The 24,356-nt window shown below is 46.2% G+C and overlaps 2 protein-coding genes across 9 annotated transcripts in view; both read right to left on the bottom strand.

Annotated features, from left to right (window-relative positions):
- The window catches only part of LOC129821937 (CAP-Gly domain-containing linker protein 3-like), a 462,950-nt gene that overhangs the window by 314,681 nt on the left and 123,913 nt on the right, over positions 1-24,356 (bottom strand). The gene's annotated exons all lie outside the window — the stretch shown is intronic.
- The window catches only part of LOC129821934 (roundabout homolog 2-like), a 115,732-nt gene continuing 99,572 nt past the window's right edge, over positions 8,197-24,356 (bottom strand). For 3 of the 7 annotated variants that reach the window (XM_055879686.1, XM_055879690.1, XM_055879689.1), the window contains 5 exons: positions 19,310-19,495; positions 18,646-18,804; positions 17,772-18,044; positions 14,233-14,430; positions 8,197-12,126 (listed from right to left, as the gene is read on the bottom strand). In XM_055879686.1, the coding sequence (XP_055735661.1) occupies positions 12,125-12,126; positions 14,233-14,430; positions 17,772-18,044; positions 18,646-18,804; positions 19,310-19,495 (818 nt within the window). In that variant the 3' untranslated portion in view covers positions 8,197-12,124. The remainder of the gene's footprint in view (positions 12,127-14,232; positions 14,431-17,771; positions 18,045-18,645; positions 18,805-19,309; positions 19,496-24,356) is intronic. The other 4 variants (XM_055879692.1, XM_055879693.1, XM_055879688.1 and 1 more) reach the window with 3 other exon arrangements.

The raw sequence follows: 24,356 nt of genomic DNA, 5'->3' as shown, positions 1-24,356 counted from the left end.
CGTGCCCTTAGCAGGAAACAGGAGACCAACAGAGAAAGAGGCCCAGAGTGAGAAAGACAGAGAAAGAGACAGAGAAAGATAGAGAAAGAGACAGAGAGAGAGAAAGAGACAGAGAAAGAGAAAGAGAGAGAGAGAGAGAGAGAAAGAGACACAGAGAGAGAGTTCTTCCATTATTATATATTCCGTATATTAATGTCAGTGTAAGGTACATTAATATCAGTGTAAGGTATATTCATGTTAGTCTAAGGTATATTCATGTCAGTGCAAGGTATATTAATATCATTGTAAGGTATATTAATATCATTGTAAGGTATATTCATGTCAGTGCACAGTGACAAGAAAAAGTATGTGAACCCTTTGGAAATACCTGGATTTCTGCATAAATTGGTCATAATATTTAATCTGATCTTCATCTAGGTCACAACAATAGACAAACACAGTTTGCTTAAACTAATAACACACAAACAATTATACGTTTTCATGTCTTTATTGAACACACCATGTAAACATTCACAGTGCAAGGTGGAAAAAGGCAGCAATAACCTCAACCAAACGTTTTCTGTAGTTGCGGATCAGACCTGCACAACCGTCAGGAGGAATTTTGGACCATTCCTCTTTACAAACTGTTTCAGTTCAGCAATATTCTTGGGATGTCTGGTGTGAACTGCTCTCTTGAGGTCATGCTACAGCATCTCAATCGGGTTGAGGTTAGGACTCTGACTGGGCCACTCCAGAAGGCGTATTTTCTTCTGTTGAAGCCATTCTGTTGTTGATTTAATTCTGTGTTTTGGGTCTTTGTCCTGTTGCATCACCCAACTTTTGTTGAGCTTCAACTGGCGGACAGATAGCCTAACATTCTCCTGCAAAATGTCTTGATAAACTTGGGAATTCATTTTTCCGTCGATGATAGCAAGTTGTCCAGGCCCTGAGGCAGCCCCAGACCATGATGCTGCCTCAACCATACTTTACAGTTGGGATGAGGTTTTGATGTTGTGTGCTGTGCCTTTTTTTCTCCACACGTAGTGTTGTGTTCCTTCCAAACAACTCAACTGTAGTTTCATCTGTCCACAGAATATCTTGCCAGTAGTGCTGTGGAACATCTAGGTGCACTTTTGCAAAATTCAGATCTGCAGCAGTGTTTTGTTTTGTACAGCAGTGGCTTCTTCTGTGGTGTCCTCCCCTGAACACCATTCTTGTTTAGTGTTTTACGTATCGTAGAGATGCAGAGATGAGATGTCAACAGACAGAGATGTTAGCATGTTCCAGAGATTTCTGTAAGTCTTTAGCTGATTCTTCTTAACCTCATTGAGAGTTTTGCGATGTGCTCTTGTAGTCATCTTTGCAGGACGGCCACTCCTATGGGGAGTAGCAACAGTGCTGAACTTTCACCATTTATAGACAATTTGTCTTACCGTGGACTGATGAACATCAAAGCTTTTAGAGAAACTTTGTAACCCTTTCCAGCTTTATGCAAGACAACAATTCTTAATCTTAGGTCTTCTGAGATCTCTTTTGTTCAAGGCATGGTTCACATCAGGCACATACAGGGCAAGGCAGCTCTAACCAACATCTCCAATTTCATCTCATTGATTAGACTCCAGGTTAGCTGATTCCTGACTCCAATTAGCTTTAGCTTAAAAGGTTCACATAAAAGGTTCACATACTTTTTCCAACCTACACTGTGAATGTTTAAATGATATATTCAATATAGACAAGAAAAATACAATAATTTCTGTGTTATTAGTTTAAGCACACTATGTTTGTCTATTGTTATGTCTTAGATGAAGATCAGATCAAATGTGATGGCTAATTTATGCAGAAATCCAGGTAATTCCAAAGGGTTCACATACTTTTTCTTGCCACTGTAAGTTATATTCATGCCAGTGTAAGGAATATTCATGCCAGTGTAAGGTATGTTCAGGTCAGTGTAAGGTATATTCATGCCAGTGTAAGGAATATTCATGCCAGTGTAAGGTATGTTCAGGTCAGTGTAAGGTATATTCATGTCAGTGTAAGGTATATTCATGTCAGTGTAAGGTATGTTCAGGTCAGTGTAAGGTATATTCATGTCAGTGTAAGGTATATTCAGGTCAGTGTAAGGTATGTTCAGGTCAGTGTAAGGTATGTTCATGCCAGTGTAAGGTATGTTCAGGTCAGTGTAAGGTATATTCATGTCAGTGTAAGGTATAATTATGTCAGTGCAAGTCAGTGGCCTGTGTAGGAAGTCAGCTGTGGCATGTAGGAAGGGCCTGCCTGGCCACTAAGCCCTGGCAACATATGGTAAAAGTATTACACTCCACACTGCTTACTACCCTATCCATTATCATCCCTGCAGCCTGTCATTAAGAACCATTGATCCTCCCAAGACACCACACTGAACACAATGCTATGTTATAATGTGGGGATCACACGAAACATCTACTGTTTCCCTGGAAGAGCAATTCATGGAAAAGGAAGTGGTGGAACATTTGCAGTGAGCTCCAAAACTAGAGAGTGACACATTTCTTTGGTGGTTGTGGCTCTGTACTCCAGCACTTTGGATTTGAGAGGATACAATGACTATGAGGTAAAAGTGCAGACTGTCAGCTTTAATTTGAGGGTATTTTCATCCATATTGGGTGAACTGTTTAGAAATAAAAAATTGGGACAAATTCACTTATAGGTGTATAAAAGTAGTCAAAAGTTCAGTATTTGGTCCTATATTCATACCACGCAATGATTACATCAAGCTTGAGACTCTACAAACTTGTTGGATGCATTTGTAAATTTTTGTTGTTGTTTCAGATTATTTTTGTGTCTAATAGAAATGAATGGTAAATAATGTAGTGTCATTTTGGATTCACATTTGTGGCCTGCTGGGGGTAATTTTGCAGGGCGCTGGCAGTGCACCTCCTTGCACAAAGGCGGAGGTAGCGGTCCTGCTGCTGGGTTGTTGCCCTCCTACGGCCTCCTCCACGTCTCCTGATGTACTGGCCTGTCTCCTGATAGCGCCTCCATGCTCTGGACACTACGCTGACAGACACAGCAAACCTTTTTTCCACAGCTCGCATTGATGTGCCATCCTGGATGAACTGCACTACCTGAGCCACTTGTGTGGGTTGTAGACTTCGTCTCATGCTACCACTAGAGTGAGAGCACCACCAGCATTCAAAAGTGACCAAAACATCAGCCAGGAAGCATAGGAACTGAGAAGTGGTCTGTGATCACCACCTGCAGAATCACTCCTTTTTGGGGGGTGTCTTGCTAATTGCCTCTAATTTCCACCTTTTGTCTATTCCATTTGCACAACAGCATGTGAAATTTATTGTCAAATCAGTGTTGCTTCCTAAGTGGACAGTTTGATTTCACAGAAGTGTGATTGACTTGGAGTTACATTGTGTTGTTTAAGTGTTCCCTTTATTTTTTTGAGCAGTGTATAATACCCCCCCAAAATGCTAACCTCTTGTAATGGTGAGAGGCTAGTCTTTGGGGTATGATATTTTTGCATCTGTAACTCATAATTATTCACAATTCATTCAGGACTATGCCTAATCATTGAAACATATTCTATGTACAAAAAGTGCTGTAAACGGTCCACCCAATATTGATGAAAATACCCTCAAATTAAGGATGACAGTCTGCAATTTAACCTCAACATTGTATCATTTCAAATCCAAAGTGCGAATATGTTTGGAGCTCACTGTATGTTCTATGCAAACATTGCATGAGAGAGAGAGAGCGAGAGAGAGCAAGAGAGAGAGAGAATTAACAAAGAAAATAATTAATAAAACAACAACAGAGAAAACTAGAATGCTATCTGGCCTTAAACAGAGAGTACACAGTGGCAGAATACCTGACCACTGTGACTGACCCAAACCTAAGGAAAGCTTTGACTATGTACAGACTCAGTGAGCATAGCCTTGCTATTGAGAAAGGCCGCCGTATGCAGACCTGGCTCTCAAGAGAAGACAAGCTATGTGTACGCTGCCCACAAAATGAGGTGGAAACTGAGCTGCACTTCCTAACCTCCAACCCAATGTATGACCATATTAGAGATACATATTTCCCTCAGATTACACTGATCCACAAAGAATTCGATCAACTCCCACATCTACAACTCCCACATCTACTGGGTGAAATAACACAGTGTGCCATCACAGCAGCAAGATGTGTGACCTGTTGCCACAAGAAAAGGTCAACCAGTGAAGAACAAACACCATTGTAAATACAACCCATATTTATGCTTATTCATTTTCCCTTTTGTACATTGTTACAACACTGTATATATACATCATATGATATGTATATATGTAATGTCTTTATTCTTTTGGAACTTCTGTGAGTGTAATTTTTACTGTTCATTTTTATTGTTTATTTCACTTTTGTATATTATCTAGTTCACTTGCTTTGGCAATGTTAACATATGTTTCCCATGCCAATAAAGCCCCTTGAATTCAATTGAGAGAGAGAGAGACGGTGCTGAAATGCTAATGTTCCCTGCTTGTCCCCAGCAGCTGGCCTTTGCTGTTTGACATATGTGATGAATGGTGTAGAATTGGTACTGCTGCCCTCTCGCCTCCACTCATTGTCAGCAGTCCAGAGACAAAGAGGAGGAGAAAGACAAGAGGGAAAAGCCAGCAGCACCAGCAATGGATGCTTCCTTTAATTAACACACCCCAGCAGCTCCCTTCCCCCTGCACACAGACACACCCTCATCGCCGCTCATATCTCACTACAGTGTCGACGGGTATCTGCTGAGCACAGCTTATTTCCCTCTGCTCTGAAAGCCAATGTGTGTTTCTAATCTCCCCACTTGCCTCTAGTCACCCGCGTCTCACGTGGCAATTACTACAGACACATGGAGGTGTAGAGGCTTCTTCAGGTATGGAGAGGCAAAGGACAGAAGAAAAACACAGCGCTAAAGCGACAGGTGAAAAATGATGGGAAAAGGGAACACAGAAAGACAGCCAGGGAAACGGTTGGAAATAAAGGATGGGGAAAGAGGAGAAAGATGTTTAGTTGGCAAAGAGCGGGGTAGTCATTACCCCCAGGCTGGGGCTGAGAATGAGACTGAGGATGAGACCGGGGCTGAGGATGAGACTGAGGATGAGACCGCGGCTGAGGCTGAGACTGAGACTGGGTCTGAGGATGAGGATGAGACAGACTGAGACTGGGGCTGAGGATGAGGATGAGATGGGCTGAGGATGAGACTGAGATTGGGACTGAGACTGGGGCTGAGGATAAGACTGAGACTGGGGCTGAGGATGAGTCTGAGGCTGGGGCTGAGGATGAGACTGGGGCTAGGGCTGAGGATGAGACTGGGGCTGAGGATGAGACTGTGGCTGAGGATGAGACTAGGGCTGAGGATGAAACTGGGGCTGAGGATGAAACTGGTGCTGAGGATGAGACTGGGAATGAGGATGAGAATGAGACTGGTGCTGAGGATGAGTCTGAGGCTGGGGCTGAGACTGGGGCTGAGGATGAGTCTGAGACTGGGGCTGAGAATGAGTCTGAGACTGGGGTTGAGGATGAGACTGAGACTGGGGCTGAGGATGAGACTGAAACTGGGGCTGAGGATGAGACTGATGCTGAGACTGGAACTGGGGCTGAGGATGAGACTGGGGCTGAGGACGAGACTGGGTCTGAGCATGAGACTGATACTGAGGATGAGACTGATACTGAGGATGGGACTGAGGCTGAGGATGGGACTGAGGATGAGACTCGGGCTGAGGACGAGACTGGGGCTGAGGATGAGACTGGGGCTGAGAATGATACTGAGCATGAGACTGGGGTTGAGGATGAAACTGGGGCAGAGAATGAGACTGAGGATGAGACTGGGGCTGAGGATGAGACTGATACTGAGGATGAGACTGGGTTGGGGATGAGACTAGGGCTGAGGATTAAACTGAGACTTGGACTGAGGCTGAGACTGGGGATGTGGATTAAACTGATACTGAAACTGGGGCTGAGACAAGAGGCTGATGCTGAGCTTGAGGATGAGGCTGAGGATGAGACTGAGACTGAGACTGAGACTGAGACTGAAACTGAGGATGAGACTGAGGCTGGGGATGAGACTGAGGCTGAGACTGTGGCTGATGAGTCTGAGACAAGAGGCTGAGACTGAGGAGGAGACTGAGCCTGGGGCTGAGGATGAGCTTAAACTGGGGCTGATGATGAGACTGAGACAAGAGGCTGAGGCTGAGGCTGAAACTGTGGCTGAGACTGGGACTGAGGATGAGACTGAGACAAGAGGCTGAGACTGAGGATGAGCCTGAGGATGAGATTGGGGCTGAGGATGAGCATGAAACTGGGGCTGATGATGAAACTGAGACAAGATGTTGAGGATGAGGCTGAGGCTTTGGCTGACGATGAGTCTGAGACAAGAGGCTGAGGTGGAGACTGAGGCTGATCCTGAGGATGAGCCTGAAACTGTGGCTGATGATGAGACTGAGACAAGAGGCTGAGGCTGGAGATGAGCCTGAAACTGGGGCTGATGAGGAGACTGAGACAAGAGGCTGAGGCTGGGGCTGGGGCTGAGGATGAGACTGAGACAAGAGGCTGAGGCCGGGGCTGGGGCTGAGGATGAGACTGAGACAAGAGGCTGAGAATAGGGGCTGAGGCTGAGTTGTGAAATAGTGAATTTATCCCTGCATCACCACCACTGATGGATTGTGTGCTGAACCTTTGTCATATGAGTACAAATATTTTCCAACCATTTCCAATATTACGTACCTGGAGGGAAGGCCTTGGGAAAACACACTGATCTGAGACAGGACAGAGATCTGTCTCTAACCTTCTCACACTCCTCATCCTCTCTGCTTCAATCATTCACATTGATCAGAGAGAGAGAGAGAGAGAAAGTGAGAGAGCAGGGATTTAGGGAGTTGGAGGACTGGTAATGTAACTAGTTCTTAACTTACTTTCTCTTACTAACGCATTGTAGGTTTGGTTTGTTAGTGGAGAGTGAGGGGAGCTGTTTGAAATGCTGTTCCTCAAGCTGTTGGCTTGAAAGACCCCTTATAGGCGTGAGGTGCTGTTTTAAAGTCCCAGACAGAGAATTCAGAACAAAGAGGAAGAGCGAGAGAAAGAAAGGAAGAAAACGAGTGAGTGGGGAGAGAGAAAACAAGAGTGAGAGAGAGGGAGAGAAATTTAGAGAGAGATCAAAGATATTAACATGAATAATTGCTGTCATTTAGGTGGAGCAGGGAGCAGGAATGGGATAATGAAATTATTTAACGAACTATAAAACAGCCTTTTATTGGTTTTCATTACATGAGCCATCGTTCCTTAAACACCATCAGACTAGCTGGCTTTCACATTACAAATAAGATGGAGGTCCGTCTAAAAGCCTCTCTATGCTAAGTAGAACATCACACAAAGCAGTTTGTAAGTACACATAGACATACCAAATGACAGGGGACACAGTGCAACCTAACATTCAGATGAGACATTCGCTTAATAAAGTCATAACAAACTAAGTTGCTCTAATGGACTTGTTAAGGAGTAAGGTAAGTTTTCCCTCCAAGCGGTTATCAACGCCTCATTCTGCCACATTTGCTGACTCAATTTTGTCACATCCTGGTGTTCAAAAAGGAAGAATATAAAATGCACTATCTGAGCAACATTTCTGTCTCAAGTTATTTTAAGTTCTTAAGTGTTATTCAAAGCGCGGGTGCCTATCTCATTGAGGAATTTGGCGTTCTGTTTGATGTTAGCCCTCTCCGAGAGGAGCAGCATGTCAGCTGGTTTGACACAAAAAGCACAGCTGAGTCAGACACCCTCTCAAACACATACAGTACACAGACACACACGCACAAACACACACACACGCACGAACACACACACACACGCACGAACACACACACACACACACACACACACACACACACACACACACACACACACACACACACACACACACACACACACACACACACACACACACACACACACACACACACACACACACACACACACACACACACACACACACACACACACACACACACACACACACACGACAGAAGGAAACGCTATTCTTTTTAGAGGAGACTTCAGAGTTTTTGTCTTTCTCTTGGAACAAAATACTGTATGTCCAGAAAGCCATACTCAAGATGTCAAACAATGAAAACATGGTACAGAAACTTTCCAGCTGACTTTGAAAGATACGGATATTGTGTAAAACACCTTGTCAATCAACGGAGCGAAAGACAAGGGTTCACATTTTTCAAAAATATTTTATTTGTTGATAGTGATCCAGGTACAAGGAAAGAAAATAACTTGGATTTATCTTACAGAACATGGGAATGAGACTTGTAAAAGTTTAATTTCTTGCTCCACTATTTTCCTCTTCTTGGACAAGGACATGCAAGTGAATACAGAAGGTTGTACAGAATGTAGAAATGGCATTGGAGAGATGGCATCACCTTGCCCGGCACTGTACAGAAAGACTTCACCCAACAACTTGCTCTTTTTCTCTTTTTTTAATCCTCTTTTTTTGTTGAAAAAAGACGAACACACAGATCCAACAATACTGAGAAAAGGAACGAGACGGAAAGCCAAAGTAATTTGCAACCTTCCAAAAAAGAACACCTGTATCTATTGTCTTGTCAAGCAAATGAGGAACATATCGCTGTTTGTGTTTGGAAAAGGTTTTAGTTTCTTTCGTTTTGAGATGAGATGGAGCAGAGTTGTTAACATGCAGGACTCCATTGTCTCTGACAACTAATGACTCAGCTTTGCAACTTACTGTGGACCTGGAGAGTCAATCAAGTCCTTATGGCCCAGCTCAGGGATGGGCAACTCCAGTCCTCAGGGGCCTTATTGATGTCACATTTTTGCCCCAGCTAACTCACCTGACTCCAATAATCAACTAATCATGATCTTCGGTTTAGAATGCAATTATTTTAAATCAGCTGTGTTTGCTTGGGATGGGGACAATGTGTGACAGCACTCTGGCCCCTGAGGACTGGAGTTGCCCATCCCTGGCCTTCTCCGACAGCAAAGTTTACAAAAAAAACAACATTTTATATTCCACAAATCATTATGCATATTTCACAATATACCTTTTTATTATCATTTTAATAAATACAAAACAACAACACTGTGATTTAAAAGAAAACCATGATTATTAAAAAGACACAAAAACACATTAGAAGTATCAATATTCATTTGGTATGTTCTGTTACTGACATCTTGCCTTAAGGTGGATGGACCAGCACGTTAAACTTGGAATAAAAACCACTGGCAAAAAGAAATGAAACAGGACAGCATCAGGGGAGCATCGGACATAAAAGAGGGATATCTTTCAACAATGAAACTGGAATGAAATAACCGAGTGGAGATGCATATGAATATATACACATATATATACACACATACATGAACACCGCCAGAATGTACAGTAAAATAACCTGAGACACTCCTTGCACCTCATTTCCAGAACACTGGCCACTAGGTTGATGATATGAAATGACAGTGACATGATCACAACAGTACAACAGCATATCTGGCAAAGCCTTCCGTTTGCTTTCCAACTCTCCTTTATCAACATTAAGCAGTACAAAAGAAGACAAAAAAAACATTTTAGCGGTAAAATCCTGAACGTTGACATCAAACACATCGTTAAGCAGCCTTTTTGAGTCCATAAAAGGCATACAAAGAAACAGGCTTTAAAAAAATGATCTGAACATTGTTTGAAAAGATACAAATTGAACATCTGAGGTTGAATAGTTCCATGCGGCAGAAGGAAAATGTGTTGTGACTGTTAGGCAGATAGAAAGTAGTGCTAAATGCTGTAGAGACAGAGGCAGTGTGATCTCCTACTGCAGGTGGCTCTTCTCCATTCTGACTGTACCTGCCTTCTGCTTCACTATCTGCATTCTGGGAATTGGAGTCCCAATAGGGAGTCTAGTTAGTGTTCTACTGTGTGCTAATTATAACATTGTACCATACTTCAAGGCAGGGACTGCAGTGCTCCGACTGAAACAGATACACAACAGTTGAGGCAGAAGCAGGCCATTGTGATGTTTTCATGGGATGCCATGGATGTGGAGTACATTTTACATTTACATTTGAGTCATTTAGCAGAAGTTCTTATCCAGACGTACGGAAGCAATTAGGGTTAAGTGCCTAGCTCAAGGACACATTGACAGATTTTTCACCTAGTTGGCTTGGGGATTCGATCCAGCAAACTTTCAGTTACTGGACAACACTCTTAACCGAGTACATTAAGTGCTCTAAATTAAGCAAAATAAAATGGATGACAAAATAAATGTTTGACTCTCATAACAAAGGAGACGAAAGAAGGACCTATCCTAAAGCCTCTTTCCTGGCAATAGAGTGGCTTTAGCATCAATATTACTGTTAGTTCTTACTACAACTGGGTTCGACCCAATCCAGAGTTTAACAGTGGGATGATTAAAAGGAAGCAAATCGTATGTCAGTTTTAGATTTAAGCAATAAGGCCAGAGTGGGTGTGGTATTTGACCAATGTACCACACCTAAGTGCTGTTCGCGGAGTGCCTCGATTCAGCCCTTAGCCGTGGTATATTGGCCATATACCACAAACCCCCGAGGTGCCTTATTGCTATTATAAACTGGTTACCAATGTAATTAGAGCAGTAAAAATAAATGTTTTGTCATACCTGTGGTATACGGTCTGATATACCACGGCTTTCAGCCAATCAGCATTCAGGCCTCGAAAACACCCAGTTTATAATATAGATTACACCTATTGAACTATGGCTTTCAGGCTCCCCATAGTGTATTCTAAGTGCTACTGTATGGTTTCAGTGACTAGATTCTAGATGTTCACTTTGTCCGTATTGCTAGATGCATTATACAAATGATCTTCAGGTGAAAACAAAAACTCGAGAATTCAATGAAGATAGAATCAAAGAAGATGAGATGAAGATAAAATCAAAGATGAGATAAAGATAAAATAAATTGTATTTAAACGCTGGTATGAAGATGAGGGCCCAGCTGGACGTCCATTGTAATGTGGCTGTGTTAAGTTCTGAAAACAAGACAATGCCTGGACTACCTCACAACTGCCAGCTCTAACAAGTCCATAGCAGTCCATTTGTAGGACTATAAGATTACAATAGAATCAGATGAAGTTAACCCAATAATCAACTAATTAAACAAAAATGTAACCTTTATTTAACTAGGCAAGTCAGTTAAGAACAAATTCTTATTCACAATGACGGCCTAGGAGCAGTGGGTTAACTGTTACCTTATCAGCTCGTGGGATTTGATCTAGCAACCTTTCGGTTACTGGCCCAATGCTCTAACCACTAACCCCTCCTCTCTCTGTCTCTACTCTGCCCCTTCTCTGCCCCCAACCTCAAAGGCACAACAACAAAAAACATCTGCTTTCTGATTAGCCCTAACTTGGGAATGGGTATCCATTTAGTTGCTGTCCATAAGCAACGTCTTACTCTTTAATATCTCTCTGTACATTAGTATATATTTTCTCATCTTTCTAGAGAAACTCCTCTTCACATGTTCGTCCGGTACTTCCTGTCAGCAGGAGCTATGCTTTTGTGCTTATCACCAAAAATCGCAGTGCAAAAAAACAATAATTAATAATAATAATGATAATAATTAATCAATGATAGGTATTAACAAATGATGGATCATAAAAACAATTATTTTATGGCACACCAGCCTATCAATTCACGTATAATACAAATGACTAGATATAACCAACAGTATGGAATGAAGAAGCTCAAACTGAAGTAGGCTTGCATTGCAATGCAACAACAATGTAAATAATCTATTTACAGGAAACAAGATTCCTTTTTTTCCCCAAGGACAGTTACTTTGAAAATTTGTTTTCTCATAAAGGTGTTTTAATTATTTTGTTTACTTGCTCTTTTCTGACTGAAAGAAATTAAGGTGGAAGGTGGGAAATCATTTTCTTGAGGACAACAACATAGTGGGATGTACAGTATGCATGTCTGTGTTTATACATCACATTTACAGTTCTGTTATGGTGGTCATCATCGTCATCTTCCTGCTCCTCTCCTCTGATAATACACAAAGAAGAACAAAGTTCATTGCACCAATGGGCGAGGCGTCATTCTGATGAGGACGACGAGGCTTACTCCAGTTCAGTTCAGATCCTACTGCAGGCAGGTCACTCTGTGAGAGAGGCAGAGAGAACAGCAATGTCAGGACATAGCTAAATCTTTGCCAAAATGATATACATTTAGGGTGCGTTCATACATTTACTCTGGCTATCTACTCCGATTTCAGAGCACTCTAGTCTGAGTGTGCCAGAGCGCAGGGAGGAGGTCAGAGACCTGGTTGTGTGATGCCAGGACAACAACCTCTACCTCAATGTGATCAAGATAAAGGATATGATTGTGGACAACAGGAAAAGGAGGGCCGAGCACGCCCCCATTCTCATCGACGGGCCTGTAGTGGAACAGGTTGAGAGCCTGTTGGTGTCCACATCAACAACAAACTATCATGGTCCAAACACACTAAGACCGTTGTGAAGAGGGCACGACAAAGCCTATTCCCCCTCAGGAGACTGAAAAGATTTGGCATGGGTCCTCAGATCCTCAAAAGGTTCTACAGCTGCACCATCCTGACTGGTTGCATCACTGCCTGGTACGGCAACTGCTTGGCCTCCGACTGCAAGGCACTACAGAGGGTAGTGCGTACGGCCCAGTACATCACTGGGGCTAAGCTGCCTGCCATCCAGGACCTCTATATCAGGTGGTGTCAGAGGAAAGCCCTAAAACTTGTCTAAGACTCCAGCCATCCTAGTCATAGACTGTTCTCTCTGTTACCACACGGCAAGCGGTACTGGAGCGCCAAGTCGAGGTCCAAAATGCTTCTTAACAGCTTTTACCCCCAAGCCATAAGGCTCCTTAACAGCTGATCAGACCCTTATTTTATGCTGCTGCTACTCTCTGTTTATGATCTATGCATAGTCACTTTAACTCTCCCGACATGTTCATATTACCTCAAGTAACCAGTGCCCCCGCACATTGACTCTGTACTGGTACCCCCTGTATATAGCCTCACTTGTTATTTTACTGCTACTGTTTAATTACTTGCTACTTTTATTTTCTATTTTCTTATTTTTTACTTATCTATTTTTTACTTAACACTTATTTCATTTTTTTTTCTTAACTTCTTAAAGCATTGTTGGTTAAGGGCTTGTAAGTAAGCATTAAACTGTAAGGTCTACACCTGTTGTATTCGGCGCATGTGACAACTAACATTTGATTTGATTTGATTTGAATACCTGCCAAACGCTCAACACCTGTTGATTATGACCAGTATCAGTAAATGTCGGCAAAAAAAACGTAATTAAATTGTTGCCAGCTGCAGTTACAGTCACCAACGCTCTGGATAACATGAAAACCAGACCTGCTAGGGGAAGTAAAATGATCAGAGTGAGGTGTTCTCTCATTTTTGTTTGGAAGTAGCTAGCAAGTTCGCTTTGGTGCTTGACTGCCGTTGTGAGGTCAGAATGCTCTGATCAACCCTACTCCTCGGCCAGAGCGGCCAGTGTGAGACCAGAATGCTCTGATCAACCCTACTCCTCAGCCAGAGCGTCCAGTGTGAGGCCAGAACGCTCTGATCAACCCTACTCCTCAGCCAGAGCGTCCAGTGTGAGATCAGAATGCTCTGATCAACCCTACTCCTCAGCCAGAGCGTCCAGTGTGAGGCCAGAACGCTCTGATCAACCCTACTCCTCAGCCAGAGCGTCCAGTGTGAGATCAGAATGCTCTGATCAACCCTACTCCTCAGCCAGAGCGTCCAGTGTGAGACCAGAATGCTCTGATCAACCCTACTCCTCAGCCAGAGCGTCCAGTGTGAGACCAGAATGCTCTGATCAACCCTACTCCTCAGCCAGAGCGTCCAGTGTGAGGCCAGAACGCTCTGATCAACCCTACTCCTCAGCCAGAGCGTCCAGTGTGAGGCCAGAACGCTCTGATCAACCCTACTCCTCAGCCAGAGCGTCCAGTGTGAGATCAGAATGCTCTGATCAACCCTACTCCTCGGCCAGAGCGGCCAGTGTGCGCTCTGAACACTCCGAGAGTGAAACGCTCTGATTTTACAAACGGACAATCTAAAAGCGCTCTGAATTTGCAAACGACCAGAAGGCACTTTGAGCGTACTCTGGCACTCCCGATTGAATTTACGAACGCACCCATAATCAATATAGTTGCTTATGACATCACAATGCCTTCTTGCGATAGACAGTAGACAAAATGGTGTGATACTTACATAACTCGCCTGAGTACTGTCCCTGTCCGTTGGTCCCCAGGAAGTCAATGTGGTCTGTGGCAATTCGTTGGTGTGGCCCTCGAGGTCCCTCTCCCTTGCGTGGCCCCGTGGAGCCCTTGGAGGAGGCTGTCCCAGAGGAGCTGTGGCCCCCGGGGGAAGGGAACGAGGGTTTACTGTAGGGAGGCAGGCACCCCTCTTCTGGACAAACACACAGAGGGAACAATTCAGATTGTTACTACTAACCCCGACTGCAGTTGAGAGTGTTATATTTATTTAAAATTAAATTAACCTTTATTTTACCAGGCAGGTCAACTAAGAACAAATTCTTATTTAAAATGACGGCAAGAGGAAAAAGGGCTCCTGTGGGGCAGGGGGCGAGGAAAATGTATTCTCATTTACAGAATTTACATGGGGAGGGACAACAAAAGTGTTTACATTCATTTTGCGGGGCTAGGTAAGTGTTTGGGCAGCCGTAGGTGGATTGGCTGGGTGGTGTTGGTTGCAGAAGGTGCTATAGTGAGACAGAAAGCCTGTTGGCAGACCTCCCTCCTAATGACATCTGCAGTGTGTTGGTGCCAGCGGGCAGTGTGGGCTCACACATGGGTCCCCCAGCTAACGCCCTTATGAAGAGGGGAAAGGCAACTACAGTTGTTAGTGTCTGCTTTGGCACCCCTGCTGCAGTTGTTAGTGTCTGCTGTGGCACCCCTGCTGCAGGTCAGTATATTGTAGTGTTGACCTGCTGTGACACCCCCTGCTGCAGGTCAGTATATTGTAGTGTTGACCTGCTTTGGCACCCCTGCTGCAGGTCAGTATATTGTAGTGTTGACCTGCTGTGACACCCCTTGCTGCAGGTCAGTATATTGTAGTGTTGACCTGCTGTGGTACCCCTTGCTGCAGGTCAGTATATTGTAGTGTTGACCTGCTGTGGTACCCCTTGCTGCAGGTCAGTATATTGTAGTCTTGACCTGCTGTGGTACCCCTTGCTGCAGGTCAGTATATTGTAGTGTTGACCTGCTGTGGTACCCCTTGCTGCAGGTCACTATATTGTAGTGGTGACCTGCTGTGGTACCCCTTGCTGCAGGTCACTATATTGTAGTGGTGACCTGCTGTGGTACCCCTTGCTGCAGGTCAGTATATTGTAGTGTTGACCTGCTGTGACACCCCCTGCTGCAGGTCAGTATATTGTAGTGTTGACCAGGCTGTGGTACCCCTTGCTGCAGGTCACTATATTGTAGTGTTGACCTGCTGTGGTACCCCTTGCTGCAGGTCACTATATTGTAGTGTTGACCTGCTGTGGTACCCCTTGCTGCAGGTCACTATATTGTAGTGTTGACCTGCTGTGGTACCCCTTGCTGCAGGTCAGTATATTGTAGTGTTGACCTGCTGTGACACACCCTGCTGCAGGTCAGTATATTGTAGTGTTGACCTGCTGTGACACCCCTTACTGCAGCTCAGTATATTGTAGTGTTGACCTGCTGTGACACCCCCTGCTGCAGGTCAGTATATTGTAGTGTTGACCTGCTGTGACACCCCTTGCTGCAGGTCAGTATATTGTAGTGTTGACCTGCTGTGACACCCCCTGCTGCAGGTCAGTATATTGTAGTGTTGACCTGCTGTGACACCCCCTGCTGCAGGTCAGTATATTGTAGTGTTGACCTGCTGTGACACCCCCTGCTGCAGGTCAGTATATTGTAGTGTTGACCTGCTGTGACACCCCTTGCTGCAGGTCAGTATATTGTAGTGTTGACCTGCTGTGACACCCCCTGCTGCAGGTCAGTATATTGTAGTGTTGACCTGCTGTGACACCCCTTGCTGCAGGTCAGTATATTGTAGTGTTGACCTGCTGTGGTACCCCCTGCTGCAGGTCAGTATATTGTAGTGTTGACCTGCTGTGACACCCCCTGCTGCAGGTCAGTATATTGTAGTGTTGACCTGCTGTGGTACCCCTTGCTGCAGGTCACTATATTGTAGTGTTGACCTGCTGTGACACCCCCTGCTGCAGGTCAGTATATTGTAGTGTTGACCTGCTGTGACACCCCCTGCTGCAGGTCAGTATATTGTAGTGTTGACCTGCTGTGGTACCCCTTGCTGCAGGTCAGTATATTGTAGTGTTGACCTGCTGTGGTACCCCTTGCTGCAGGTCAGTATATTGTAGTGTTGACCTGTTGTGGTACCCCTTGCTGCAGGTCAGTATATTGTAGTGTTGACCTGCTGTGACACCCCCTGCTGCAGGTCAGTATATTGTAGTGTTGACCTGCTGTGGTACCCCTTGCTGCAGATCAGTATATTTTAGCACGGACATGCTTTGGCACCTTCTGAACTCTGATGTGCATCAGTCAACTTGGAGAGCCTTCTAAACTCTGCTGTGTATCAGTCAACTTGGAGAGCCTTCTAAACTCTGCTGTGTATCAGTCAACTTGGAGAGCCTTCTAAACTCTGCTGTGTATCAGTCAACTTGGAGAGCCTTCTAAACTCTGCTGTGTATCAGTCAACTTGGAGAGCCTTCTAAACTCTGCTGTGTATCAGTCAACTTGGAGAGCACTTCTTATTGTCTTCTGAAGAAGAATCTGATGAATGTGATACCTCTCTGTGTCTCTGGGTCTGTCTGTCTGTCTGTCTGTCTGTCTGTCTGTCTGTCTGTCTGTCTCTCTGTCTGCCTCTCTGTCTGCCTCTCTGTCTGCCTCTCTGTCTGCCTCTCTGTCTGTTGCTCTGTCTGTTGCTCTGTCTGTTGCTCTGTCTGTTGCTCTGTCTGTTGCTCTGTCTGTTGCTCTGTCTGCTGCTCTGTCTGTCCTGGCACAGACAGGACAGGAACACAGCATGGCGAAGTCTAATGACTCCACACACAGACAGATGGGTGGAGTGGTGGCTGTTTGTCTGAGAGGAGAAAGCTGGGGTGATTAGACTGCATCTGTCTGGTTAGGGCCTTCTGCCTGGACTGGGCTGGAGCCGGACACCATTGCGACGCCTACAGGCTGTGTGTGTGTGTGTGTGTGTGTGTGTGTGTGTGTGTGTGTGTGTGTGTGTGTGTGTGTGTGTGTGTGTGTGTGTGTGTGTGTGTGTGTGTGTGTGTGTGTGTGTGTGTGTGTGTGTGTGTGTGTGTGTGTGTGTAGGGGGGAGCATTCTGGAAGACAAGTGCAAGTGGCAGACAGTGCAATCTGTTCATGGGAGCTCAGTCTCCTCTCAGCAGGAGATTGAACACCAGGGTTTAGTAAAGGCTCTGGTCTGCCAAGGCATCGCGGCCATTAGGACCCTGCTGTCACACAGCTAAGGGCTCTGGATCTCTCTCTGTACAGCAATGGCTGCTGACCTAACCACATGTCTACTGGCTCCATACTGTGGTTTGGAATATGAGTTCTATCCTACTGTTCTAAAGTAATGTTCGCCCACATCCAACATCCTGCCACAAGTGCAGGATACAAGAAATTGTCATCTGCAAATGAGAACGAACACCTGCGCACTGAATGGAATGTTTGGATCGGGTCGAATCTTTCAGACAGTGTGCTGGCATTTTGACTTGCTTCTACCCTCCAGTCCAGTACCTGTTTTGTGTCCCCTGCGTGGGTCGTCGCCTCGGTCCATGGATGCTAGTCTGTCCTGGGCCTGGCGGTGCCGCTCCAGAGAGGTGCGTGTCTGTCTGTCCATGCAGCTCTTCATCTCCTCCAGCCCAGACAGGGGCATGGCACCACACATGGGCTGGCGCTCCAGGGACGAGGCCTTCTTCTCGGCTGGGGGGCACACGCCGCCTACACTACGGGCTCCCTGGATAGGCCCTGATCCCTGGATGGGCGGGGGGTCAGGGGGAGGAGGTAGGTCTGGGAGGGAGGGTTGATGTGGTTAACTACATTGTTACAGTCTGGTGATATATCAGTAATCAGTCAATCAGTATTAATCAGTAATTGTATTATAGTCCAAGTCCTTATAGATCAGGGCTCTCTAACCCTGTCACTGGAGAGCTATCCTCCTGTAGGCTCCAACCCTGTCACTGGAGAGCTATCCTCCTGTAGGCTCCAACCCTGTCACTGGAGAGCTATCCTCCTGTAGGCTCCAACCGTGACACTGGAGAGCTATCCTCCTGTAGGCTCCAACCGTGACACTGGAGAGCTATCCTCCTGTAGGCTCCAACCCTGTCACTGGTGAGCTATCCTCCTGTAGGCTCCAACCCTGTCACTGGTGAGCTATCCTTCTGTAGGCTCCAACCCCAGTTGTAACTATCCTTATTCACCTTTTTAACCAGCTAATTATTCAAATCAGGTGATTTGAGTTGGAGTGAAAACCTACTGAACAGTATCTCTCCAGGAACAGCGTTGGAGAGCCCTGGTATAGATGATGAGCCATTTGTGTCAGAGGTAAGTCTCCGCTGATACAAAGTTCTGGGAAAGTTCTGGTTAAAGCCGTCCAGGATCCCTCTCTTACCGTCTGCACTGGCGTCTCTCCTGTGGGGCGCTGTGCCCTGTCCCCGGGGCTTGCGGGTGGGCCGGGCAGCCCTCTGGTGGCCCAGGCTGTGTGTGCCCACCGTGCTGCCATCTGTAGAGAAGGGACTGTTGGGCCGGGGTCGGTGGGACAGCCCTTTACCTGGAGAAGGAGGAAGAGAAGTGGAGAGAGAGGCCACTGGGTTAGTGAAGATACTGAGGGGAACATGGAGAGAGGTTGGTTAAAGAGCATGCCTGGGAAGAGAATGTTCATTTCCAAGCAGGAAGCTCGCAGGATCTCATGGAAGGTTCAGTTAGTTCATCAGTCACCAGAAATCCTCAAAATCACTCCATTATTTTGACAATGAGAAAGTACAGGCAGTGTTAGAAGCCTGCAAAGAAATCACCAGTGAGTTCACCCAGATAATTTTCCTCTATCCCAATTTCAAGTGCAAAGCTGGAGGAAAGTTAGAGTTGAATCAAAGTTTGTATCCTTTGTTTAGACACATATTGTAGAGCCATGCAGATTCTCCACCAAACAGCAGCAGAGTGGAGAAAACACCAGCCAGCAGATGGCAGGAAGGAGATCAATCACTGCATCTCCTTCTGAGTCATACAGAGGTTCCAGAGAGAACAGGCTGGAGGGGCTCCACTCCTCATATACCAACCTCTCTTGGCCAGGCTGGTGCCCTCCAGGTGGTAGCCTGCCTTGTCAGCGGCTGCCACCAGGGCCTGGGCGAAGCTACAGTGGGTGTAGAGGGACCCGTCAGAGGAGCTGCCCACACTGGACCTGTGGCTGGAGTAGTGACGGTCATCTTCCTCTGAGGCTGACCCCCAGCCGTTAACCATGGACCCTGAGGGACACCACCAGCTAGACCATCAGAGCACTGCGCAGGGTGTGTGTGTGTGTGTGTTCACAAATCAAGTAAGAGTCTCTTTAATATCCAACCGCATCATTTTCATAGCCTCCAGACCCCAAGCGAGGAAATTCCACAGACACAAAAGGCCTCGAATGATCTGCCATATTGAACATCTTTGCTGTCGCTGTAGGTTTCAATGGATTCATGTGTTGTGTAATCTTATAATGAGGGTTAATATCAGGTTGTTAAGGCTCCATCTCAGGTGTCTCTGTGCTGCAGGGCCTCGGTGTTGTGGCAGGTCAATAGTTGTTTTCTACACTCCTTCTGTTCTGCCCATCATTAAACACACGCTCACACACACTCACACACACGCCACACATACAGAGGCCTCTTGAGTTTGGCCTGCTTTTGATAAAGAAAAACAACACTCCTGTCCAGAGCTGAACCCCAGTCTTACCTGAGGTGACACTCCTGTCCAGAGCTGAGCCCCAGTATTACCTGAGGTGACACTCCTGTCCAGAACTGAGCCCCAGTATTACCTGAGGTGACACTCCTGTCCAGAGCTGAGCCCCAGTATTACCTGAGGTGACACTCCTGTCCAGAGCTGAGCCCCAGTATTACCTGAGGTGACACTCCTGTCCAGAGCTGAGCCCCAGTATTACCTGAGGTGACACTCCTGTCCAGAGCTGAGCCCCAGTATTACCTGAGGTGACACTCCTGTCCAGAACTGAGCCCCAGTATTACCTGAGGTGACACTCCTGTCCAGAGCTGAGCCCCAGTATTACCTGAGGTGACACTCCTGTCCAGAGCTGAGCCCCAGTATTACCTGAGGTGACACTCCTGTCCAGAGCTGAGCCCCAGTATTACTTGAGGTGACACTCCTGTCCAGAGCTGAGCCCCAGTATTACCTGAGGTGACACTCCTGTCCAGAGCTGAGCCCCAGTATTACCTGAGGTGACACTCCTGTCCAGAGCTGAGCCCCAGTATTACCTGAGGTGACACTCCTGTCCAGAGCTGAGCCCCAGTATTACCTGAGGTGAAACACCTGTCCAGAGCTGAGCCCCAGTATTACCTGAGGTGAAACACCTGTCCAGAGCTGAGCCCCAGTATTACCTGAGGTGACACTCCTGTCCAGAGCTGAGCCCCAGTATTACCTGAGGTGACACTCCTGTCCAGAGCTGAGCCCCAGTATTACCTGAGGTGACACTCCTGTCCGGAGCTGAGCCCCAGTATTACCTGAGGTGACACTCCTGTCCAGAACTGAGCCCCAGTATTACCTGAGGTGACACTCCTGTCCAGAGCTGAGCCCCAGTATTACCTGAGGTGACACTCCTGTCCGGAGCTGAGCCCCAGTATTACCTGAGGTGACACTCCTGTCCAGAACTGAGCCCCAGTATTACCTGAGGTGACACAGATGAAGCAGCTCACTAAACACTGTGTTGAGTCAAACACCTAATGGTATAGCTGTTATAGACACCTGTCTCTCTTGTCAGGCCTTGTTAAGCACTTCACGACCTGTGGAAAGTCCTGCAGCATTGACTTGTGATATAGTAGGAATACCAAATCAATGAAGCTCAATTATATCACTAAACCAAGGCAGCAGAAATATGAGCCTGCTGTATCACTGTCAGGAAGATTTAAAGACAAAAAGGGGAAAATGTCACATGCAAAATAATCAATATCTAGATTTCGCAGAAATACTGTAAGCTTATGGAAACCCTTGTGTATTGTGAGTGTTTTTCCTATCTGTGTTACTGTTAGTATGTCTAGATCCTTTAAGATACTCCTAAATAAATCCTTTCCAGTACTTGCAATAAAAAGTTTCATCGTGCCAAGAAAAATATGCCACTCTGGCAGGCGAGATTACAGTCCACTTATACGACAGCTTTCTGAGAGGCTTGCTTGGCAGACACAATGAAGTGGCACTTACCCAAACACACACGCACACACACAAAATCCCGTGGTCCGCAGACAAGCACATGAGACAAAAATTAAAAGCAGAGTGTGGATGGTGTGATGAAGAAAATGGGGAAATATGGTACAGAGCTCAGATGGAGGAGTAAAGGTCATGGGGAGAGAGGGGCGAGGGCAAAGACGGAGCAGCAGGGATGAGAGGGGTACTGTAATGGGGGGGGGGGGGTCAATGTGGAACAGAGGGAGTGAGAGGGGTCAGTGGAAACAGAGGGGATGAGAGGGGTGAAGAGAGGGGGGCTGAGATGGGGGGTTCAGTGTGGATCAGAGGGGATGAGAGGGGTACTGAGATGGGAGTCAGTAGGGTGACAGAGGGATGAGAGGGGTGAGGAGAGGGGGTCAGTAGGGAGTAGAGGGGATGAGAGGGGTACTGGGATGGGGTAAGTGGGAACTGAGGGTGACAGTCAAAAGTCTGGCCGAGGCAGACCCATAGAGGAGCAGGCATGCCAGAGGTCTGGCCAAGGCAGGTGCATAGAGGAGCAGGCATACCAGAGGTCTGGCCAAGGCAGACACATAGAGGAGCAGGCATACCAGAGGTCTGGCCAAGGCAGGCCCATAGAGGAGCAGTTATGCCAGAGGTCTGGCCAAGGCAGGCCCATAGAGGAGCAGGCATGCCATAGGTCTGGCCAAGGCAGGCCCATAGAGGAGCAGGCATACCGGAGGTCTGGCCAAGGCAGGCCCATAGAGGAGCAGGCATACCAGAGGTCTGGCCAAGGTAGGCCCATAGAGGAGCAGGCATGCCATAGGTCTGGCCAAGGCAGGCACAGAGAGAGACAGGAGAGGATCAACCAAAGCCAACCACACACATGCACCAGCTGTACTGACAGAGTCCCTTTCATATTACACTTCTCACTGGAACACAACGTTAGTCCAGCACTGTAACTGTCATAAAACTCAATGTCTGATTTATGTTTGCGTAGCCAAAGGAAATCAGGAAACTACCTAAAAGTGCTTTTCAATTTCTCGCCCCTGAGCCCCTTCACATCACGATGTTGTGATTTGTGCAAAACCCAACTTAAACAAGGCCTCAGGGAACTAAAGCTTTCAACTACCAGCTCACTTTATAACAGTTTTTCTCTCTGAGAAAAGATGGCAGCAAATGATTCACAAATTAATGGAAAAATTCAATAAACCTGGGAAACCGTGTGAAAACCTTCAAACCTTACACATTCCAATGTTACTGCACTGACTGAAAATACCCAAGACACTAACTACTTTCTGGCCTTTAACTTACCAGGCTATTTTTCTCTCAAGCTACTTCTCTCTGAGTTTTGATTCTAAGAATAAAAATGTAAAAAGTGAGAGTGCAATTCTTCTGGGTCCAATCCTCCCACAAAGACTAGTGCAGATATTGAAGCATAAGCAGAGCAAGAGACAGCCAAACCAAGGCACTGAGGGTTCCTTCCAACTCCTCTCCTTCAGCTCAGAACCACTGCCTCAGCACATCACATCACAAAGTGAGTTTCCAGCCACACTAACTGCAACTCACTACTACTCCAGTGTGTCTTTGGGACACTGCTATCCCTGACACGTCAAGCAAACTTTGGTCTTGTTGGCATAATGTACTAACAGTAGAATCTAGCTTTCTCTTTGTGGTCTTGAATTCTGCAACAAATCCATGCATAATCTACTTTGCATGAGTGCAATTGTATTCTTTTCCATAGGATTCAGATGAAGGTTCCATGCAATTTTCAAATTACTAGGTATCTAATAACCATCTCTCACCTGCTATGCTCCTTGTGCTAATGGTCCAGGCCAGTAAACAGTAGCTAGCCACTAGTCAGAGGCAGTAAACAGGAGCTAGCCACTAGCCAGGGGCAGTAAAAGGGAGCTAGCCACTAGCCAGTAAACGGGAATTAGCCATGGGCATTAAAAGTGAGCTAAAGTAGCCACTAGCCAGGGACAGTAACGGGAGCTAGCCACTAGCAAGGGACAGTAACGGGAGCTAGCCACTAGCAAGGGACAGTAACGGGAGCTAGCCACTAGCAAGGGACAGTAAACGGGAGCTAGACACTAGCAAGGGACAGTAAACCAGAGCTAGCCACTAGCAAGGGACAGTAACGGGAGCTAGCCACTAGCAAGGGACAGTAACGGGAGCTAGCCACTAGCAAGGGACAGTAAACGGGAACTAGCCACTAGCAAGGGACAGTAAACGAGAGCTAGCCACTAGCCAGGGACAGTAACGGGAGCTAGCCAGGGACAGTAACGGGAGCTAGCCACTAGCAAGGGACAGTAAACGGGAGCTAGCCACTAGCAAGGGACAGTAAACGGGAGCTAGCCACTAGCAGTTCCAGTTTCAACTGTTCTGCCTGCGGTTATGGAACCCCTACCTGTCCCAGACCTGCTGTTTTCAACTCTTAATGATCGGCTATGAAAAGCTAACTGACATTTATTCCTGATTATTATTTGACCATGCTTGTCACTTATGAACATTTTGAACATCTTGGCCATGTTCTGTTATAATCTCCACCTGGCACAGCCAGAAGAAGACTAGCCACCCCTCATAGCCTGGTTCCTCTCTAGGTTTCTTCCTAGGTTTTGGCCTTTCTAGGGAGTTTTTCCTAGCCACCGTGCTTCTACACCTGCATTGCTTGCTGTTTGGGGTTTTAGGCTGGGTTTCTGTACAGCACTTCAAGATATTAGCTGATGTACGAAGGGCTATATAAAATAAAATAAACTTGATTTGATTTGATTTAGCAAGGGACAGTAAACCGGAGCTAGCCACTAGCAAGGGGCAGTAAACGGGAGCTAGACACTAGCAAGGGACAGTAAACCAGAGCTAGCCACTAGCAAGGGACAGTAAACGGGAGCTAGCCACTAGCAAGGGACAGTAAACGGGAGCTAGCCACTAGCAAGGGACAGTAAACGGGAGCTAGCCACGAGC

This window comes from Salvelinus fontinalis, chromosome 24 (genome assembly GCF_029448725.1).
Source record: "Salvelinus fontinalis isolate EN_2023a chromosome 24, ASM2944872v1, whole genome shotgun sequence".
In the NCBI taxonomy this organism is placed as follows: domain Eukaryota; kingdom Metazoa; phylum Chordata; class Actinopteri; order Salmoniformes; family Salmonidae; genus Salvelinus; species Salvelinus fontinalis.
The sequence above is the reverse complement of the archived record's forward strand: the minus strand, read 5'-3'. Positions and strand labels throughout refer to the sequence as shown.